Source organism: Camelus bactrianus, chromosome 33 (genome assembly GCF_048773025.1).
Source record: "Camelus bactrianus isolate YW-2024 breed Bactrian camel chromosome 33, ASM4877302v1, whole genome shotgun sequence".
NCBI lineage: Eukaryota > Metazoa > Chordata > Mammalia > Artiodactyla > Camelidae > Camelus > Camelus bactrianus.
In genome coordinates this window covers 15,635,953-15,658,603 of record NC_133571.1, presented here as the reverse complement: position 1 = coordinate 15,658,603, position 22,651 = coordinate 15,635,953, and the positions used below count along the sequence as shown (strand labels likewise).

General features: G+C 38.4%; 1 protein-coding gene across 5 annotated transcripts in view; it reads right to left on the bottom strand.

The window, feature by feature from the left end:
• The window catches only part of TBCEL (tubulin folding cofactor E like), a 56,815-nt gene that overhangs the window by 28,179 nt on the left and 5,985 nt on the right, over positions 1 to 22,651 (bottom strand). For 3 of the 5 annotated variants that reach the window (XM_074357036.1, XM_074357033.1, XM_074357034.1), the window contains 5 exons: positions 12,390 to 12,539; positions 10,604 to 10,743; positions 4,532 to 4,713; positions 2,945 to 3,201; positions 588 to 714 (listed from right to left, as the gene is read on the bottom strand). In XM_074357036.1, the coding sequence (XP_074213137.1) occupies positions 588 to 714; positions 2,945 to 3,201; positions 4,532 to 4,713; positions 10,604 to 10,743; positions 12,390 to 12,522 (839 nt within the window). In that variant the 5' untranslated portion in view covers positions 12,523 to 12,539. Of the gene's footprint in view, positions 1 to 587; positions 715 to 2,944; positions 3,202 to 4,531; positions 4,714 to 10,603; positions 10,744 to 12,389; positions 12,540 to 21,436; positions 21,491 to 22,651 lie in introns of all 5 variants that reach the window. The other 2 variants (XM_074357037.1, XM_074357035.1) reach the window with 1 other exon arrangement.

The window sequence follows — 22,651 nt, the reverse complement described above, 5'->3', positions numbered from 1 at the left end:
ATGCTGCTAAAGGTGCATAATAATAAACCCTCATGGGACACCTCGGCAGTCTGGGGGAGGCAGAAGCTGAGACATGAAAGGCAGGGGAGGAGGCGGAGGAGGGCGACCACACGGTGGTCCCCTTTAAGTCACTCTAAATCAAAGAAGAAAACACAGATGCCTCTCTCTTTAGTTCCACACTAATGGAACAGCCCAACTGTCAGGTATTTACACTTGAAATGACTACGATGTTAATGTAGAAAGTAAAGAGAAATAAATTAGAATTCATTCCCTATTATACCTACAGTTTCTTCATGACCCCAAAATAGGATTTCAAATATTATAAATATTGAAAAGTATAACAATAGATTTGTGAAGGAATTTTTCAGTGGTTTTGGCAGGCCAATTATATTTTACATTTTTCTTATCATATTGCATTCCTTTTCTCCCAGGATTTGGGAGCTACAGAAGCAGCTCCGCCAAGCCCAGTATGTTCAAGAGATGGATGAGCATACAGTGCGCTCCCCCTAGCCCCAAACAGTGCATTATTCCTTTAAAGAAACAACAACACTCTGAGAAAAGAAAGCCGAATAAACAGGACAACAGACCTGGCTACGACCAACTTCCTTCGCTCCTCGGTGGTGTATGGCTGCAGAAGAGGAATTCCTAACAACCTCACTTCTTCAAGTTTAGGGAATGAGTTTAGTTTGTCAATGTCTTCCCAGGACTGCAAACCTAATTTGAGAAATATACTGTTTAAGTAAATCCAGAAAAGCATACAAATAAGAATATAAACATAGCCAAAAAATGATTTCAATTAATAAATTCTGAAATGTTAAAATGATCATAAACAAAACAAACAAAATCAAAAACAAAAGACCTGTGCCCTTGAGAAGGAAAACATGCAACACATTAAGACTGTTCAGTCCTAAAAGGAAACGCTTCCTATGGCTGTGGACAAATGTATCATCCAAGTCAATACTTGGCACTGGTAGGGAAAACATTCCTGCCCTAATGAAGCTCGTCAGTTTTACAACACATTAAACCCACTGCAGAGAGCAGCGCAGTCCCTTCCTATTCCTATCAACCTTCAGGTAAAGGCAGAGGAGCAATTTACGAGGGCTCTGGGCACAGCTACCCCAAGTCACAACTGTCCTCTTCCCTTCAGAGTGGCACTGCCATCGAGGAGGAAGAACAGAGTTAGCTCAAGGGGTGTCAAGGTGTGAAATAAACAGCCTCCTTATGCAAATCACTGTTTTTAAAAGTTAATTCTCTTATAACCTCTATGGCAAAATAAACTGTTTATATTTTTTCAGTTATAGGTTAGAGTTATTTTTATCTATGTAGTTGTTTAAAAAAAATTGGCCAAAAGACAAATGCCAAGCAAATAAGAAGAAAAGCCATAGACTGGGAGAATGCACTTGCTAAAGGCACACTGATAAAGGACTGTTACACAAAACATACAAAGAACTCTTAAAATTTAATAATAAGAAAATGAACAATCCAATTAAAAAATGGGCAGAAAACCTGAACAGGCACCTTGCAGAAAAGAAAATATACAGATGGCAAATAAGCATATGAAAAGATGTTCCACACCATGTGCCATCAGGAAAATGCAAATTAAAACAACAGCGAGATACCACTATACGCCTATCAGAGCAGCCAAAAGCCAAAGCACTCACAGCACCAAATGCTGATGAGGATACGAAGCAACAGGAACTCTCATTCACTGCTGGTGCAACGCACAATGGTACGGCCACTTCACAAGACAGTTTGGTGGCTTCTCACAAAACTACAGGTACTCCTACCACATGATCTAGCAACTGTGCTCCTTGTAATCCACCCAAGTGAACTGAAAACTTATGTCCACACAAAAACCTGCACATGGAAGTTCAGAGCAGCTTTATTAATTAAGCCAAAACTTGGAAACAACCAAGATGTCCTTCAGTTTGTGAGTAGATAAATAAACTGTGGTACATCCAGACAATGGATAATCATTTAGTGCTAAAAAAGAAATGAGCTATCAAGTCACGAAAGGACACGGAGGAAATTTAAATGCATATTACCAAGTGAAAGAAGTCAATCTGAAAAGGCTACATACTGTATGAATCCAACTATATGACATTCTGGAAAAGGCAAAACTATGGAGACAGTTAAAAGATAAGTGGTTCCCAGGGATTAGGTGGGAGGGAGGGGTGAACAGGCAGAGCACAGAGGATGATTAGGGCAGTGAACTACTATGTACAACACTGCAGTGGTAGATACGTGTCATTACCCATTTGTCCGAACCCACAGAACGTACACCACCAAGAGTGAACCCAAATGTAAACTATGGACTTTATGGATGATGCGTCAATGCAGGTTCAACTGAAATGCATCACTTTGGTGCTGGGATGTTGACAGTGGGGCAGGGAGTATATGGGAACTCTGTACTTTCTGCTCAATTTTGCTGGGACCTAAAACTGCTCGAAAAAATAAGGTTTATTAATTTTCAAAAATAGGCTAAAATATTCATTCCTGTGATAAATGGAATCAGACGGCAACAAACTGGTAATCAACTACATGTAAACACTAGAAAAGAGAGCATGTGAGAGTCAGAGCAGGTTGGGATTCCTTAACCTAAATCCAGACAAAACGGTCTAGCTTGTAATTCTTTGTACTCTGCCTTTTACTATCCAATTCGCCAATTTCATTTCACTCCTTTCATAGCCTGACCTCTTTAACATATAAAATATTAATAGCTAATATATGCTGCGTCAAATGAATATTTGATAAATATTGGTATTTATCAGAGCATTTATGAAAATGAATGCCTTAAATTTAGCTAATCAATAGGCATCTGTATGTCACTCTTGAAATCCACCCTGTAAGAAGGCAGAGCTATGACTGAAATACACTTTCACTGTATTTCATGCATAAGTTCAGACCGATTTGCATGTAGAATGAGAACAAGCCTGTACCTCACCTGACTTGTGGAGGCTGATGGATCGCAGATTAGGAAACAACCTGGCCAATGAATCATCAGGCTCCTCGATAGCATGCAGATGATTGTTAGCCAGGACGAGGGTGTCCAGCGAAGGAAACATAACCCCTAGCTTGCGTATTTCAGTCCAGTCTTGGAGGTTATTGTCTGTTATATGTAGTAGCTTAAGAGAAGGACAGCAAATAGAAGGACAAGACACTGTTTCATAGTCATTAAGGCACAGGAAGAGCTCTTCCAAACTGCAGAGAAAAAAAGGAAATATTTCATTGTTTAAAGCAGTTGAGTTTCTACTCTGCACCTATTTTCATTCATTCAATAAAGTAAAAAGTGCCTGCTATGTATGAGACTCTGCTAGGTGTTGTAGAGAAAATACAAAGGTGTCTTCCTGAAGTTTAAAATACAGCTGGGAAGACAAAACCTAACATACGTACAACAGCAGAGAATGACATAACCCAGGACTGAGCTGGCTGTGTGCTTAAATAACTAAGTGCTAAATGGAGCAGCACCAAGTTCAAGTACAACAGTACTTCATACAGAAATGGAACTGATATTGTAGTTTATCGGGAAAGGTTACATGTCCTTCAAGGAGCAGTAGTTGCTCAACTTGCGTAAGTCGAGAGGAGATAGAAAAATATTCTAGGAACGACATTAAAAAGTGTCTAGAAACAGAAATAATAACTACCGTTTACTGAATTCCTACCCTGTGTCAGGCCCTGGGCAGGTGCTTCACAGACTGTATTTCTATTTCTGCAATTTTATAGACGATGATGCCCATTTTACAGACAAGGAAACAGAGCTCAAAGAGATTAATTAGCTTATCAAAGGTCATATGGTTAGTAAGTGGAATTGGGATTTAAAAGCTCATTCTATGCCATGCTAGATGGTGCATGCAGTGAGGAAACCAATCTCAGCAGAGGCAGAGTGAGGAACTAAGATGGAATAAGTGAGTTTAGACCCGATTCTGAAAGGCTCTGATAATTCCCATATTTAGACAGTCAAGGAGACTACAGCTCCATATATTTCTTTAAACTACTTCCTTTGAATATTTATGCACATATACAAAGATAGATACAAACAAAACAGAGCATTTTTACACTGACAAACAAAAGTATAATTTCCTGCTTAAATTATTGAAAAGAATACTAGGTCCATTCTCCCATCATGCCAGCTAGGCACTTAGTCATCTGAGTGTTACCATATTTTAGAGACACTATGATTTTTCTTCCTCCCAAAGAAAAGGGCTAAGGCAAAATTCTGGAATCGGGTAATCAGAAGATTAAAATGGAGAAAGGCTGGGCTGATCTCGAAATGATAAGGGCTTCTCAGGGATATTTTCTGGTCAAAAGATGACATATCCTATGTCTTAGTGCCACTCAACACTGAACAAGTATTCCAGTGAAAATGCTACCAGATTACCCTCACACCCTCATTTAATTACTTCATTTTTCTAACCTCATTCTCCATTCAATCTGCCGTTCTAGAATTTCTGAGATGGGAGCTCAGCAGTAACTCTAGGTACTAACACAGATGGCCACATAGCTCCCTCTCCATCATGCTCTCTGGGCTTACTCTGGTAACTCCTGCAGTATCGTGTGGACTGTCTCCCAAGAAGCTTTGCTGTTGTTGAGGACAAGTTTTCGAACCCCAGAGAAGGACCCAGCACACGTTCTTTCTAAAACCGATAAATTCAGAGGGTTGGAACTCAGGTTTAGAAACTCCAACTGGGGAACATTTGACACAATTTTACTGACCTATGGGGAAAAAAAAAAAGAAAAGCATATCAGGCAGTAATCAGAGCTTTTAGACAGCAATCGTATTTAAGAAAACCTAAGTGAGTGGGTTTCCAGGCAAACGGCCATTTAACATTAGGGGGTCCTGTTTAGTGATGGTACCCACAGAGGGGGATAAGTAATTTCAACCAATCTTGGCAAGTAAGTTAATCTCTTTCTATGAAATAGTGGCATAACTGAAAATTAATGGTATAAAAGAAAGATTTTTCATGTTGCCTTTGGCAAGGTTTTTGATTCTGCTCTACAAGATATTCACTTTGATATCTCTACGTGACATTTTGGAGAAAAGATCCTTTAGATGACATTTTAGACTTCAAGTTTCTAAAGAGCTGAGAATGGGTCATGTACAGTAATTCTCTTTGAATATTTCCTTCCTCCCATCCCTAGGACAACATTAAGGTTCATTAAAGTTTTACTGAAGACCACGTTGTAACAATTCAGGAATTCAAAATTGATTACATAGTCATAATCACTTAGAAAACAGTTTCAACTTGGTTTAAAGATGCACCAAATTTTAAAATACATTCACTCAAAAATACAAAGCATCTGTAACTATATTACAAAAGAGAAAACACGATCAATTTAATGATTTAGCTAGCTAGCAACGTGGCAAGCAGAAAAGAGAAAAAAAAGGAAATGAGCATTACTGAGTATTGACCTTCACTATCTGCTCTGCATTGTGCTAGTTTCTTTGATAGAACTCAATTTACTAAATTCTCTAAACAACTTGCAAGATGACTACTATTATTTTATTTTTAGTAAATGAGGAAACTGAGGCTCAGAGATGTTAAATAATTTGAGTAAGGTTTCAGAGTCACAAAAGCCAAATCTAGGATTTAAAAATCAGAGCCATTGTTCTTCCCAGTATACCACAACTAGTAAATCATAAATATAACCAGAAAAAAAAATGAAGAACTAGCTTAAACAAGCATGAAATAAATGCTAGAAGCCCAGTAAATGTATTAAATGTAAAGTGTATTAAGACATCAAACGGCCAGGCAATGTGGTAACTAAAAGTTATGAGAAAAGGAGTAGAATAGAATAGTTAGAATTGGTTTTAGAGTCAGAAACCCTGGGTTCAGACGAGGTTACAGTACTTCCTAGCTGTGTGGTTTGACGAGTTACCTAACCTTTGCAAATCTCAGTTTCCTTATTTGCAAACTAGAGAAAAAGTACCCACCTATTTTACAGTTATTGTTGGCAGGATTAAATGAGATACATGAGTAAAGCACTTAACAGTGATCGGTACATCTTTTAGAAACTTGTTTCCTTACCTACTTCCCAACAGAATGTAAACTCTATGAAAGCAGGGATAGAACTTAGCCTAGTTCACAACTGCATGGTGACTGGCACTTAACGTCTGTTGAATAAATTAACGGCACAAAACCACTTAATAAATGTAACTATGACTAATAGGATAGGTAGAGTATGAACCAATATCTCAGCCCTGGCTATACATCTTAGCACATTTATGTCATATTTAAAATCACTGGTAGAATTTTTAAAATATACTGGTTTCCCAGGATCTACCATAAACTACTGAACCATAGGTGGGATAAGTTTCATGGTTGGGACCTCGACACCTGTTTCTTTTCAAAGCTCTGCAAGTAATGACGAAAGGGTATCCAGTGTTGAGGACTATGGGAAAGGAAAAGCCGTCTTCGCCTTACATTAGATCTGTGTGCTGCGTACTGCACGGTTCAGGAGCCCTAAAATCAGTGGGAAGTAGACTGCAAACAGGTGCAGAGAAGTATGTTGGAGGGCGTGGTCTTTACATACAGTGTTTCATCTATACTAACACTAACCTTCTTGATGTAGTACCATAGTTATTCTCATTTTATAAGTAAATAAGGTTTTAGAGAAAATACACTAGGCTTCAGTTTAAAATGTAAGGAATTCATACCAGTCTGCACATATTCTCCTGTCTGATCTCTTTGTGATCAAATGGTACCAAGCATTAGTGGAATATATGGCTAGGATTTAGTCTACTCTATGGCCAAAACACAGCGAAAGAGTCTAGGCAGAAACCAACCCTTTAGTGCGTTCTACCACCTGGATCCCAATGACAGGAAGGACTTTCATACAGAAGATGACGACTTTGCTTTACCTCTTTCAAGGGCAAAGAAAAAAAAAAAGACGATGAGGAATTTTGCTCCAACTACATCATGAAGAATAACCACTACAGTACAACCCCAGTTAAATAAACAAAAAACATAAAACCTTCGCTAACTACCACTCCTCATATTTTATTTTTATAATAAAGAAGAAAATATTCCCCCCAAAATGGATACTGTCAGAGCTTTTGAAGTGGTTTCTGAAGGAATTCCAAGGCTAGCAGATATACGATGTAATCGTCTTCATGGTCTGTATCTGCACTACTGTCCAATGAGAATAAAGACTTAGAATCATGACTTGTTAGTCCTAGAATATCCTTAAAAAGATAAAAATTAAACTACTGTTTAATAATTCAAGCAGGAAAAATAATATATGTTAGAAATAAATATCTTCTTTAAAAGGTTAAAATGAAAAAGGATTTTTGAGTTAACCTTAAATTAATGAAACATATGACATTCCTTACACAAGTACATCTATTTATGACAGAAACACGTCTTAACAGTAAAGGCGGACACTCAGCGAGTGTCTAGGAGAGTATACTGACTTCTCTTTTTTAAACTCTAAAAATAAAAAAAGACTCCTCTAGCTGGAGTGAGCTGAGGATACTCATGTGCAGAAACACGGAGATGAACTTAGATCACCTTTTAGATGTCTCTGTGATTTAACAGGGGACCCTCTACTCTGACTTTTAAAAAGGAAGAAACTGAAGTTTTAAGAAAAATGGGGAAAGGGTTGTAAGATAACAATCTGTAACTTATACCCCAGCTATTCTCTGCCTCACCTGAGCGGCGAATTCCTCCCTCCTCTCAACTGCCTCGTTTAATTTCTTTTATAAAATGTTTTTGATAAGGAAGGGAGGAAAAAAGAGATCCCTTGAGAAAGGTCAGACCAAAATCTACTTAGCCAAAAAATTCAAGTCAAAAGCTAAAAAATTCATCTTTTTGTTAAACACAGATGCCCAGTTTTAGAAGGATGGAGACAAATCTTTGCCTGCCCACAAAGGATTACATTTCTCACTCACATTTATATTAGTTTCTGGATATATAGCAGCCGGCAGTTTAAACTATAAAAGAAGTCACTCCTAACATTAGTGATCATTCAGAAACGCTAAAAGAACAAACTACATTACTTTGTACCACATTTCTGCATCAAATACTGGCTGAAATAAACTTAGTTAATGGCCAGGGACAAATGATCTTTTTGGTAATCAAATATATGGGTTGTAATGGGTTGAAACGTTAACGCCTTAAAACGGTGACCTATGAGGCATTTTGCAGCTTGGCAAAGAGTTTAATCAATTCTAAAAATCAATATTCTTTCACTGCCAGTATTCCTCCCGTCTCTCTGTATTCTGCTATATATTCTGAAGACTGGGATCAACCACAGTTAAGGCTAAAGACAAAATAGAAAGGAACAATGAAAACAAAAATACATTGAAAAATGGAAACCTGAAGGGTAGCAGCAACAAATATTCATTTGAAAACAGCTGGAAAACAGAGTACAGAGCACTTATAGGATTATACACACCGAGCACAAATAGAGTACAAATAAACATGTGAACCTCTGCCTATATATGCCAACGTGGGCTGGAAAATATTTATTGTAGCCCTTTGTCTAAGCGGAGAAGAGGCTGAATTATCTAGTATAAACCCTGTGCTCTGATCCAGGTTGACATAAATCGTTCTTCTGAGGTAGCAACTACATCACTGTTAACTGTTCCTACAAGTTAGCAAAAGTTTATGTATGTGGTCAAAGCACAAAGCACAAAACCTCTTGTGAAATTTTTACTCCCAAAGAAACAAATTTAGGGGACTCAGCGTGTGAACACAGGAGCTGAGATAATTCAGGGGAAGATCTGGTCTGACTTGTCACCCATGCAGGTCAAAAATCTCACCAGAGGCTCAGCAGTAGGACTATTGTGGGAATTGTGGAGAAGGAGGATTAACAAGGTAGTTCTTTCTTCACCTGTGCAGTGTGGACAGAGCATGCATGTCAACTAAGCATCTCAAAGGACCAAGAAGGCATAGATTGTAATTTGTTGAACAGTGAACTATAATAGTTGTTTGGACAAGAAAATCAATCAATTTACCTGTACAAAAAGAGACCGTTTCTTGGAACAGCACTGTAAATCTGCACATATTAACATATGACTTAGAAATCAAGTAACATGCATCTGGAAGAATTTTGGTAAACATCTTAATAAAAATAGGAAATATAATTGGGAGCAGCATTACCAGATTAAACAAGACTATGAAACAGATGAATATAAGAAAAGCTAAAGAAAACTAGGTTATAGATAGATTTTTCTTAAAGAAAGCTGTCTTAGAATTTGTATCTCATTTAATATCTGCCAAGTGCCTCAATGATTAATTTTTTCGGCAGCCCTGTCTTATGGGTGAGCAAACTGAAGCACTGAATGATTAAGTGAATTTCTTAAGATCACAGGAAAAGTTCACAAGAGCAAGTAGTCTTGATCAAACCTGAAGATAAAATCATTTATTTATTAGTGCATTCAGCAAACATTTGAACGCCTAGTATGCTAGGTGCTGATGATTCAAGAAAGCTTTTAATAAGCCACAGTCTGGTAGGAAAAATGTCAGGTGAATCCTTTCATAGCACCATGATACAGGTGATGGGATGATCTAATTCTGCCTAAGCAAGAGCTGGGGAAAGTTTCACAGAGGAACAGCAACTTGGGCCAAGTCTTGAAAGATACATAGGAAGTGGCTGGGTAGACAAAAGGAGAAAGAAAGCAGTAGATTCAGAATGAATAAAAGCAAGAAAGCTTTTTGTGTCACGATTTATCATGAGCTGCAAGAAAAGCATATGGTCAAAGGTGGAGATAAACCTCTAGAAACAGCATAGGGCCGTATGATGGAGAGTCACACTTAGAGAGTTCAGATCTTAGTTTGTAGGCAGTGAAAAGCCGCTAAAGGACTTCAACCAGGAGAGTTTCATCACATTTCATTTATTAAAAGGAGTCTGGTAACTCTGTAGAAGGTAGCTTAGAGGAAGCAGGGTAAAACTGGAGGCAGGAAAACCCATTAGGACACTTTTCCAATAGTCCAAGCAAGAAATAAGAGCCTAAATTGAGGCAGGAAATCAAGTAGGAAGAACTATTTTTCCCTTATCCTTAAGGGTAGCTTCTATCAGGTAATGTTATAATCAGGTGGGTAATGTTCTACATAATGATAAGAGAGAATGTCATAATAACTTTTATTTCTCTGTGCAACTTGGTTTAGAGTTACTCTAAGGTCAAAGGCATCAGTTATGCCAAATCACCAAAAAGACTTAATAACATAAGGAAAACGTCTGAAATATTTGAAATAAATTTCAGTACTAAGAATAAATATTTTTATAATCTTAGTTTCAAGCTCAAGCAATTTTTATGTCAGTTTATAGCAATACATGTTGAAGTAGCGGCAGAGAAGAAGCACACAATGTGTAAACTAGTGAAAAAGAGAATTGCGTCATTAGCAGTCTAAGCCTCTGTGGTCTTATTTAACCTCTTGATGCCTGGAATAAAGTTCCTCAGTGCTTTTTGCATTAGCAGAAGATAAATAAGCAATAACAAAGTTAAAAATCACCATAGAAACAGTCGAAGCAGTCAGTTATTTAAATGGAGACGTACAGACAAGACTCTCAAGTGCGAAGCAGAATTCAGCAGCATAAACAACAACACAAACAATAATACAGTGAGTTACTGCTGCATTTCACCAAGACGCAGCGATATTACCTCGTGCCAGTCTTCCAGTTTGTTGTCAGAAAGATCTAGTTCTGACACGTGAGCACAGAAGGCAGCGATTTCTTTTTCGTCTCCTGCACAGGTTATTCCACAGCTGTTCAACACCAGTACACTCGGGAGGTTGAGGCGATCTGAATCACGGGGGAAACAAAACACTTCCGACGTCAGCCTAATTCTTGTGCACATACATTTAGCCGCCAGGAATCAAGACCAAACTGTGTGAGCTTACGCAAGGACCTGGAAAATACAGGATATGATGGGGCCCAGGGGTCCTGAATTCTACGGGGAGACAGCCCAATGTGGCCCAGGAGGATCTCAGAAGCACTGGACCAGTACCACCAAGAAGTCCTGGAGGCTTTACCTCCCAAGCAGGACTGTTTATCTCGACTACCAGCAACAGAGCCATCATCCCTGCTGCCAACTTCTCATCTGAGCACGAGATCCATGTGACTCGTGTCTGGACTACCACCGTCTTCTTCCTGGCCTCAATTCTTTCTTTTATTAACTTAGTTCAAAAATATCATTCCGGATAGTTCTTTTCTCTGTCTGATATGTATTTTCACCTTTTTTTCGCCTTTGAAAATTATCTCAAACCATTAGTCTACCTGCTAAACCACTTCTGTAGCTCCAGTTCACACCGTTCAGAAAATCTTCCTCGCGTACGTGGCTCCATTTAAAAATCTACATCTCTTTCTTCCACACTTATCCTTCAGTCATTCCCCTTTCATATCCATGTAGAATATTTGTTGCTTGCGAAAATCAGACTTTTAAAAATATATAATTGTAATGAGAGGAAATGTTTCAGAGTCTTAAGCTATTCAATGAATTCAGTCAAACTACTGTTTGTTCAAAAATATGTGTCAGTAAAATCACACTATCTCTAATAAAAAGGATAAATATTAGAATTCCATCACTTTTTCCCTATTTGGTATAAAATGAAGGCTCACAAAAGTACTATTTTATTAATGGAGGCCTCAAATAATATGATTTTTTGACTTAGTACTTTTCAATTCCTCCAAATGGGAATGGATCATGAAAAAAAATGACCAAGTAAGAAGTCTACTTCTTTCTGCCTTCCAGTTTATATGGAGTGATAAGATAATTGTATGGAGAGATAACAAACACTCAGTAACCTTTGGGCACAGGAACTAAAGCACCGTTCAATATTAATCTCCCATAATTACAAAGAACTACTTTCAAGATCAGTTAATTACAACATTAAGCTAAAGTGCAAACATAAGACACATCTTACACTTATCTAGCTGTAGATCTTTGCTCACATCATAATCCCCCTCCTAGAATGTCTTCATCTCCTCTCTAACCAAATTCTACATTCTTGAAGGGTTAATTCAAGTCTTAAAGCTTTGAACCCTTTCTTGATCAAACTAATTAACTCTCTTTGGCTCAACATAAACTACCCTGTGTTATTATATTATTTACAAAGATATGCATCTTTGTAAATGTGAATATCTTGTAATCCAATAGGCTGTAAGGTTATTGAGAACACAGGTCAATCTTTTACTATTTTACATCCTCCAAGTTCCTTGAAATATTATTACTCAAATATTGCTCTTGCCCTGTGAGTACAACTAAAATGTCTTTTGACCAATCCAGAGGAAAAGAAGTCCTTACAGGTTTTTCAAAAAACTGATTTCACAGCAAGGGAGAAAGACCCATAATTCAAAAGAAAGGAAATCATTTGCCAATAAGACAACATTCTGGTTTAATGTCCTAAGTAAGCTCCAGTAAATAAATGTTTTAGTCCCATTTTTCTTACCTTTCATAGGAGAGCCCTGAGGTGTGGCTGGGACATGGACTCCCATCCCAGGACCACGGCGGTAAGGGAAGTTTTCAGGACTATATTTTTCACATAATACTTGCATAAAACTCCTTCCACTAGGTTGATCCATTGTCCTTTCCTAAAATTCTACAAGAAACCAAAAAATCATTGAAATTACTTATTTACTCATACAATAAATATTTACTGAGAATCAATTATTTACAAGGTACTAAGCTAGGCATAGCAGACATGTAAGACATGGTCACTGCCCCCAGGAACTGCCACTGTGGTGATAACTTATGGTTTAGGGAAGCAACATGTGTAGACAGATGGTAGCAACACAGTCCAGCGTAACTGCAACAGACATGAAAAGTGCTACAAGATTCAGAAGAGGATGCAATCATTCCCAGCTAAGGGTACCAGGAAGACTTTTGGCTGATGTATAGGGTTCATGTGGTTACAGCAGAAAGGACTGAAAAAGGAACGTACAGATTAAACATCAGACTAAAGAGTTTGGATGAATTCTCTTACATTTGTCTTTTAAACTCCTCTCCTTTTCTTCCATAGAAAAAGACTTTGTAATTGTATACATGGCCACTTCTATTAAAGAATGAGTATGTAAGTTCTAGTTGATGGGATTAAAAGTAAGAAATTCCATGGCAACTTCTGGGAATCATCCTTAAAAGGTAGCCAGAGTTTGCCCTTTGCCCTCCTGCTTTGTCTCTTCCTCAGTTCTACTGCCTAGAAAACAGATGCCACCCTACACCATGAGCCCAAGGAACACATCCTAAGGAAGGCAGAGCGAAGAACTGAAGAGGATCTAGGTCCCCGAGGATTTCATTGAACTGAACTGCCATCCTGGTGCTAGGCTGCATAGCCCTAGAAATTTCAGTGCAAGAGAAACAACCTGTTTTATTTAAGCCACTGTTTTTTGGGGTTTTGTTTGTTCGTTTGTTTTTTCAGTTTTTCAGTTACCTACAAATGGACCTAATCCTAACTAACACAGAACGTCATTTCTTTTGGTTTTGAGTTTTGGGAGAGTCTAATCTCAGTTAAAGGTCCAAATACACAGTAATTCCAGCACCCTCTTAGTCCTCATGCATAGGTTAAAATAGGTAATATTAAACAACATGCTAACTTCTGCTAACCCATTATCTTGAAGGACTGGACTTTGATCTGTATTAAATATAAATCAAAATACAGGCAACTAATTGTCCTCTGCAGTTCCAACTACTAGATATCCAGCTTCCTACTAAAATAATCAGAAAAAGGAAGGAGGATAAAGAGAACTCAAAGAAGAAGGGACATCATTAAAAAGGTAGAGCAGTGAGAATGCACAGTGGTACCTATGAGTACCCACAAGAGATCTACTAGCAGACAGCGTCAGGAGTATCTAAATCGGAACCTCAGAGGGGATCTTGTACGCTATATTAAGAGGCTGAACTTCATTCTGTAGGAAACAGGAGGAAACTTACAGGTTTTGAGGAAGGGAATACAACAATCAAATTTTTTGGAAAACTCACCCTGGCAATTAAGTAGCTGATTAACTTGAGGGAAACAAGACTGATGGCAGTGAGCAGAGTTACATGTCACAAAAATACAGGGGAGAGATGATGAGGGCTCAAAGTGATACAGTGGTAGCACAAGAAAGCAAGCAGTGGCAGATTCAAGGTCAATTTAGAAAGCAAGCTTTTATAGGGATTGTGGGGAAGGTGGAGTCAAGGCTGACCCCCAGGCTTCTATACAGGTGACTAAGTGACTGGTGATACTGTTAAGTAAAAAGAAAACATGGAGAGATCCAGTTTTAAGAAAGAAAATGATGAATTCTATTTTATATGTGTTCAATCTGAGGCATCTTTAAACTCGGTCCATTTTCTAGATTACCAGGACCATGTCTACTATACTTTGTGAAATTAATTCACAAATGCCTAGAACACAAGAGCAGATACTCACTGTGCATATGTCCAAACGTCTTATCTGTAGAGTTTACCAAAGTTTAGACTAAGGAATACATTTCATAATGAGTATGGACAAGTCACCTTGAAAATACAGCGCTGCCCTCTGTCAGGACGGCCATAAGGATAAAGCCTGTTCTGGTACAAGACAGTTCGTTCTTTCTACCCACACAGAGTGCTAAGTGTACGCTGCTGTCCCCTAACCCAGCATCGACTGTGGCAAAACTGAACTGTGTGCACCTAGGACTCCAGGAACCTCTAGGTGGAAAGGTTCTTTTTCAGTGTAAACTCATCACAACAGCAGACACACAGAGTAGGTGCTACACCAATAGTGACAGGCACCAAAGACCTTTCTTAAGCGGAATGCCAATGGAATTTTCAGAAATGTTTAACAAAAAGTCAAAGAAATTACACTGCTATCTTCCATACAACTGGCAGTTCGAAAGAATAAAAAGTGTGTGGGAGGTGCTCAACTGTCAGTGTCAAAACAATAGTCACTGAGTTTAATTCGCATCTTTTAACTGGAAGCTGCAGAATCACTTAAACTCAAACCTCTTCCATTCAAGGGCAGTAATCTTGTACACCGTTTAACTACAGGCAGAGTGTGGAATTAAAGAAACCTCAGCTAAAACTGGAGTCTGGACAGGCCTGTGGACAGGCCCCTGCCGCACAACACAATTACTCTCACAGCAAGAGCTGCAGGCCTACAGCAGGAAGACGCTGCCGACTTTACCGTCCAGTAGGGAGAAGAACACTCCTCTCTGCCCAGCGACAGCCCAACCAGTCAGAGACCGAAGCAACCCAACCTACCTCCCTACTTTGGACTTGAGCTTCCGCCAGTGGACTCTGGTTATGACACACCTTCTCAAGTCCCGGCCTTTTCCCTATAAAAGCAAGATCTCCTTCCTTGTTCTCTGGATTCACCTACTGGTCTGCCATCGTTTGCATATCTCAAACTGAAATCCTCTGGCTATTCCAGAATAAACTGGCTTTTGCTGGTTAAATAACTGGCTATTATATTAAAACTGATACTAGGGATGGCAAAGTTAGAAACATGCAAATTAAAATAAGTGCTAGGAAGCAAGCAATCATGGGAAATTAAAGTTATTCCTCATGGCTCCATACTTTAACAATTCTTCCAAGTAGTCTGGTTTTGTTATTTTTTTTTCCCCTAAGACTTAAAAGCAATGCCAGACGCCTTCACTGGTCATTTTCCAGGATACTCTATCGGAACAGCTTTCCAGGAATGTAGATAGTGTACACAGTAATACATGGGTTTTGAATTAGAACATTAAGATTGCAAAATGGATCAGTAACATAAATCTACTCAAAATCTGTCTGGGCAGTTGGAGCAGGAACAGTAGGTGGGAAAGGAAAACTGAAAACCAAACAGACTGAAAAATGAGGAAATACAGGATGGAAAAAGATCTTTAACTGGAGCCTTTTAAAAGGTTTTTTGGGGGTGGGTGGGGTAATCTATGGCTTTCTGGAAAGAACAGGCGTCAGATCACATCTGACCACCTCTACAGTTGGCGGAGTTCTAACGCATTTGTAAAAGTGTTCTGAATTATGTTTAAAGCCAGGGAGCCAGGAATCTGGGGTGATGCTGACTGGTTCTATTAGCAAGTCGTGCGGTGTGCCTGCAAAACTCGCAACTCCTTTGTGCCTCAAATCCTGACTACGACACACGCTTATAAAGTGGTTGGTGAGAGTGAGCTGGAGGATGAGATGCTCAGCACACTTTTGCCAAATAGATTAATAACAGAACAAAACATCCAGTCACCTAAGTATCCTCAATTGCTATCAAGCAACTTGTACTTTATGTTCCCAAAGGGTCAGGCCAAAATTAGTATGAAACTCAGCACAACTGGAAACAACAGAAAACAGGCCATGTCTGACCACTAAGAGTAGAAGATACGCGAGACACAGCCTTATGCTGGTATGTAAGATTGTTATTTACTTCACAAAAAAACTTTACGGCAGAGTACCACACTTCATAAAGGGTGACTACCACAAGCCTCACTCACACATTCCAAAAAATACAAATACTACTCCAGAGTCCCAAAATACACATTTTAAACCTTATAAAAAGTAAATGAATCTGACTGTACAGGCACAGACTACCTCCAGGAGGATAAAACCGAAATTAGTAAAGCTAACACCTGTGGTTGACACCAAAGAATGGAAATGAGGAATGCGGGTGAAAAGGAGATTTCCTTTTCAGTGTTCACCCATGCGAACCACCCAAGCTCACCTGATGCATACATCATCCTTCTTCCCCCACATATTACCTTTTCAAAAAATAAAACATTTTAAGGGATAGAATGCTTTAATAATCTGTCAAAGTGTGTTTTGAGTCCTCATTATTATTGTCTGTCCAAAAAAAAAAAATTCCAAATTGGATCATGTGGAATATATAACAGTAATAATAATTTTAAAAGGAATTGGGGAGTGAGGAAGAAAAGAGAAATAAAATGGGCAGCCAAACAAGAATAGACACTTTTGTAAAAGAGCACTGGGATAAAAAAAAAAAAAAGCAGAATAAAACACACTTGAACCTCAGAACAAAACTACGATTAAAATGAGGTGGGGTGGAAATGAAGAGGGTCGGAGGGCCAGGCTACGGGATTTTATTAGTCCTCACGTGGCTCTAACATGGGCAAAGCAAAAGCTCCACCAGGAAGTGTACAGAGAGGCTGGAAGAATGCCCTCAGGCCTGCAGTGTTGCTTCCTTTGCAGCCAACTTAACCGTGTTCAGAAAACTCACCCAAAGATTTCACCCAAATGACCCAAATGGTATCCAAACTCTTGTGACTCTGGAACCACTGCAGCTCCAGGAGGCAGAGGTTACAAAGCCATAAGCCTAAGGGCACCTGGGAGCTTCAGGCCTCCCAGTCACCTCCCACCGCAGTGGGAAGCCCATCCTGCAGGATTCAAATTCCCGGAATAATAAATAGTTGGAAACTGATTGACAGTTCTAAAACATAAACTGCAGTAATTCAAAATATGTATCAATGTAGGATGAGGCTGAACACGCAGGAAGAGCCTGCATAGCACAAACACAATGCAGAAGAGACAAGCAGTCCCAGTTTTCAGTCATCTGACCTGGACCCACTGATACACAACGGACCGATCTTATCCACGCATCAGAGAAGGACAGAGAAAACGGCACTCTAAACGCTACCTGCTGGTATTTTGCTACCAAATATGTGACAATAAAACTTAGATTAAACATTCTGCCCAGAGGCGCCAGTTTCACCTTTGGGCTCCTTTGGTCAGATGACATTTCATTCCAGGCATTTTTCTCCTGTCAGGTGCCTATGTCCTTTACTAGACCATCTGAGAATAAGAATCTCTTTACCACTTGTTTAATAAAAATAGAGACAACAGATATATTTCATTTTCGCTGCTATCACTTTCTGCACCTTATCAAAGTGGTTCCAATTAGGCTTATTTGCCCATTCATTTATTCATAAAATGTTTGCCCTCACAAAGCTGACAGTCTCATGCAGTTCCATTCAACAGAAATGAACTAGACAACGGATCTATGCCAAGCACTGTGCTAAATACTAAAGAAAATGAGAATGAATAAAATCCAAACGCTGCCCTCGGTGCATCCACAACCTAGAGGGAAACACACAGAGATAACGTACCTGAAATAAGCCACCCAGAAATAATGGATTCAAACACAAGACGTGATTAACCTGTGGAAGTCTGATCAAGGAAGTAGTAAGTAAATCCTGAGCAATTTTGAAAGATGACAAAGAACAGGGTGGAAAAGAGCATTCCAGGCACAGGAAATAACATAAACTGGCACAAGAGACATTTTTAACTGCTATTACTACAACATAAAATATGTGTGGGGGGAACTGGGGAGGCAGCAGATTCGACCGAGGTGGTCAGCTCATGATTGACCTTGCTTGGGTTTGACTTTATCCTCTAGAGTTAAAGTAAGAAAATTTTTGATAGATCACTGTGAATATAGTGCAAGGATGGGAGTTACCGATCTTTATGCAGAATATCAAGAGGACAAAAATGATGAGAATTTTAAAATCCCTAAAGGACTGGGCAATTAGGAGTTTGCTCACCTTAATGGAAGCACTTTCAAAACATAGCATAGGGAGTTAAGGAAATAAATAATGAAGACAGTAAGTACAGACCATGCCTTTGAGAAGCTTAGGTGAAAACAGGAGATGGGACAACTGATGAAGAAAAATCAAGTGTTCAGAGGGAGAGCTATTATATCTTCTTTTTTAAGAAGAACAAAAAATGGAATTTATAGGCTGCATTTGTGGGGAAAGGGGTGTGGAAGAGGTCAACAATAACCAACGAAGCAAATCTAAGGGGGAAAATCTCCTGAATAGTTCAAAGAATCTCTCAGGATTACTAGCTTTCTCAATTTTTACAAATTTTTTTTTTAAATATCCATTTAACTTTTGCTTTGTGGACTCCTAACCTCATCACCAAAAAGCTTTCTTTTTTGAAAGATTCCCATTATCCCCGAGCCCTGCCAGATTCTAGGACATTTTAGGTAGCTGGGACTTCAGTTTGTTGTTTTGTTTCCTCCATCTTTCTGCTTTCTAATCACTTCTGATTGTGCATATCAAATATATTTTTATAAAATATGAAAAGCAGGTATATTAATAAACTCAGATCAGAGGAGATATGAACAAAAATACTTCACAGCTACCACTGAAATACCAGTTATGTCTACCTCCCCACAGGGATTCCAAAAATAAGAGATCACATGATAGAGCAATGCATCAGTAGCAAAGTGAGAAATACTTGCTCCCTAGCACAAGCTAAGTTCTTCTGGAAAAACTGCAGCCACAGTAGATTTAATACTGAATACACAATGTTGGTATTCATACCACACTATGTGTTTCATATATAAGAGTTAATAATTTATTCCATGCTTCAGCACAATTGGCACAGTTTAGCAACTAAAGATGAATATGTGTGCACTGCGGGTGAGAATGTAAAATGTTGTAGCTGCTGTAGAAAACAGTATGACAGTTCCTCAAAAAATTAAACATAAAATTACCATATGATCCAGCAACCCTACTTCTGGGTATATGCCAAAAGAACTGAAAGAAGGGACTTGAATAGATATTTGTACACCAATATTTATAGCAGCATTATTCACAGTAACCAAAGGGTGGAAATGGTCCAAACATCTATGGGTGGATGAATGGATAAGCAAAATGTAGTACATACACACAATGGAGTATTATTCAGCTTTGAAAAGGAAGGCAATTTTGACACATGCTACAAAATGGGTGAACCTTGAAGATACAATGCTAAGTGAAATAAACCAAACACAACAGGGCAAATACTATGATTCCACTAATGTGAGGTATCTCGAGTAGTCACATTCACAGAGACAGAAAGCAGAATGATGGTTGTCAGGATCTGGGAAAATGCGGAATGAGGAGTTACTGATTAACAGGTACAGAGTTTCAGTTTGGGAACAGCAGAACGTTCTGGAGATGGATGGTGGTGATCGGTGTACAATGTGAATGTACTTAATGTCACTGATCTGTATACTTCAAAATGGTTAAAATGGTACCTTTTATGTTATATATATCTTACCACAATAAAAACTACTTCAAAAATTAGAGAATAAATAAAACATATGTTATGTTGGAAAAAAAAAAGATGAATATAGGTCAAGTCCAAATGTCTGGTTCTTACTCTCTCAGCACACTTGTCAAATTAATGCCAACAATTCACTTAAGGATCTTAAATAGTGAAAGGGATAAATTAGCCAAGTCTCAGTAAATGCATTTTGTGAGGGATCTGATTTATGATGTATACAATCTTGTCTTTTTCTTGGACTCCTTTACTGATGTTCACTTGGAAAAAAAATGTCACTAATGGATGAGGGATTAATAGAGTTAACATTTAAATTACAATCTCCAAAGGGACTTGCCTTTATAAAGCATATGCTGTAAGTTACTAACAGTACCTGTGAGAAAACATGATCCTCATATGTCACAATAATAAGGGTTTAATAATCTAGACTTGTTTCCAACATTTTAAGAGTCACAATTCTTTCCTAAAACTCTTTACTCATTTGCCTATGAACTAAATAACAATACCGTGATTATAAATATAATAAAAAATATTCTCAAAAATTCATTGCAATAATGGCAACTGTCAATTAGCACTTAGTATTTGAGAGATTCACTGCATCAAATCATTCTTTTAAAATAAAATGTTATAAATATAAAGTAAGCGTAAGAGGGAAGGGAAAGTGCTAAAGTTAATGGTTTCCTGAAAAACCGTCTACCCAGACTTCATGATACAGTCAAGCCTCCTAATTAGCAAATTCCTTATTTGCAAATTCACCTACTCATTCAAATTAATTTGTAACCCCAAAATCAATACTTCAGCATTTTCAATCATTTGCAGGTACTCACAGAGCAACAAAAAATGTGAGTTACCCAACAGACATGCACATTTCCAGCTGAGATAGAACAAGGCGTCCCTCTGCCTTGTTTCAGCTCTCATACTGTAAACAAGTGTCCCTGTTGCCATCTGTTTGGTGCTAGGTTTTCCAAATTTCTGTGCTTTTTCATTGATTTGAAAAATCCCCCCTCCCCAGTGTAATGCTGTGTCCCTTAGCACAAGAAGGTTGTGATGTGCCTTATAGAGAAAACAAGTGTTAGAAAAGATTTAGTTAGGCATGAACTTTGGTGTTTTTCACTATGAAGCAATAACATATATTGAGTAAGATGTCCTTAAACAGAAGCACTTATAAAACAAGGTTATGTACTGATCACTTGATGAAAATGTGAACCGAGACCAGCAAGACCCTAACCCTATATTTCCCCTGGGAGCAATGGTTCCCTATTCACTATTCAAGGCAACTTTACATTGAGTACCATGAATAACAAGAATCGCCTGCAATTTGTTAACGAAAACTCTGGAGGAAAAAAATAGATCGATGGAATTGAAAAGAGAGCCCAGAAAACGGCCATGTAAACACAGTGGGGAGTGGCACAGAGAGCAGCAGTTTAAACTATGCAATAACTGGTCACGGGACAAGTGAATACAAATCTGGGGAAAATGAAAGGGAATCCTCACCTCACAACACGGAAAAACTCAGCTCCAAATAAAACACGGAAAGCAAACTTCACCCTGATGAGAAGAAAATAGTTTTTTTTTTTTTTAATAGGAAAAGAGTTCTAAGATTTTGATTTGGGGAACTATTTCACAAGCAAAACACAAAAAGAACCCATAAAGGAAAAGTAAAATGAAAAACTTTTGGTCATCAAAAGGCATTAAGCATGTAAAAAGACAAGTAAGAAATTGGAAAAGGATACTTGCAATACATGTAACTAATATGGAGAACTAAAAACAGTCAGAAAAAGGCAAACAACCCAATAGGAAATTGGACAAAAGACGTGAACAGGTATTTAACAATCTGAATGACTGATAAACATATGTAAAAGATGTTCAATAATGTTCAGAAACAGAAATTAAACTCTCAATAAACTACCATTTTATATAAATTAGCAAAACTTAAAAACTGTGACAATACGAAGTGATGGAGAACATGTGGAAGAATGGGAACTCCTGCGTTGTTGGTGAGACCTCAGAAAACAATTCACCACTGTCTAGTGAAGCTGAAGATATACATCCCCCGCGACACAGCAGTTCTGCCTCTCAGGGTGAACTCTGCGGGAACCTGGGATGTGCACCAGGAGAAAAGTACAAGAACGTCCACAACAACAGTACTGTCTGAAATTATAAAAACCCTGGTGGAAAAAAAATGCCTTTATATCCAAGAATAGGCAATTGGATAAACGGTACTGTATTCATAAAATGAGATGTTGACACAGCAACGGAAATTAACCATCAATCGTTCCCTATGACTGCTTCCTGACAACATGACCGACTTTCAAAAGCAACGTTAAATGGATAAAATAACTAATTATAAGAATACACACAGTGCAATCCTACTTAAACAAAATTCAAAAACATAGAAAATTAGTCATCGTATTGTTTAGGGTTACATACATAGGTGACAACTGTAAAGAAAAGTTAGAAAATGATAAACACAAAATTCAGAATTGTGGTATCCTTGGAGGGTGTATAATCAGAGAAACACAGGAGGCAAAAACAGAACTCAACTCCCTCAAGCCTGCTCCTCCTCCACCAGTCCCCACCTCCAGAATTTTATTTGATTTCTCTCTTCCTCTCAGACCCCCTGTATGTAACCAACCTCTAAAACACCCCAATTCTGCCCAATTCTTTCCATCTCCTTTACTTTACTCTGGCTTAAGTTTCCATTGACCT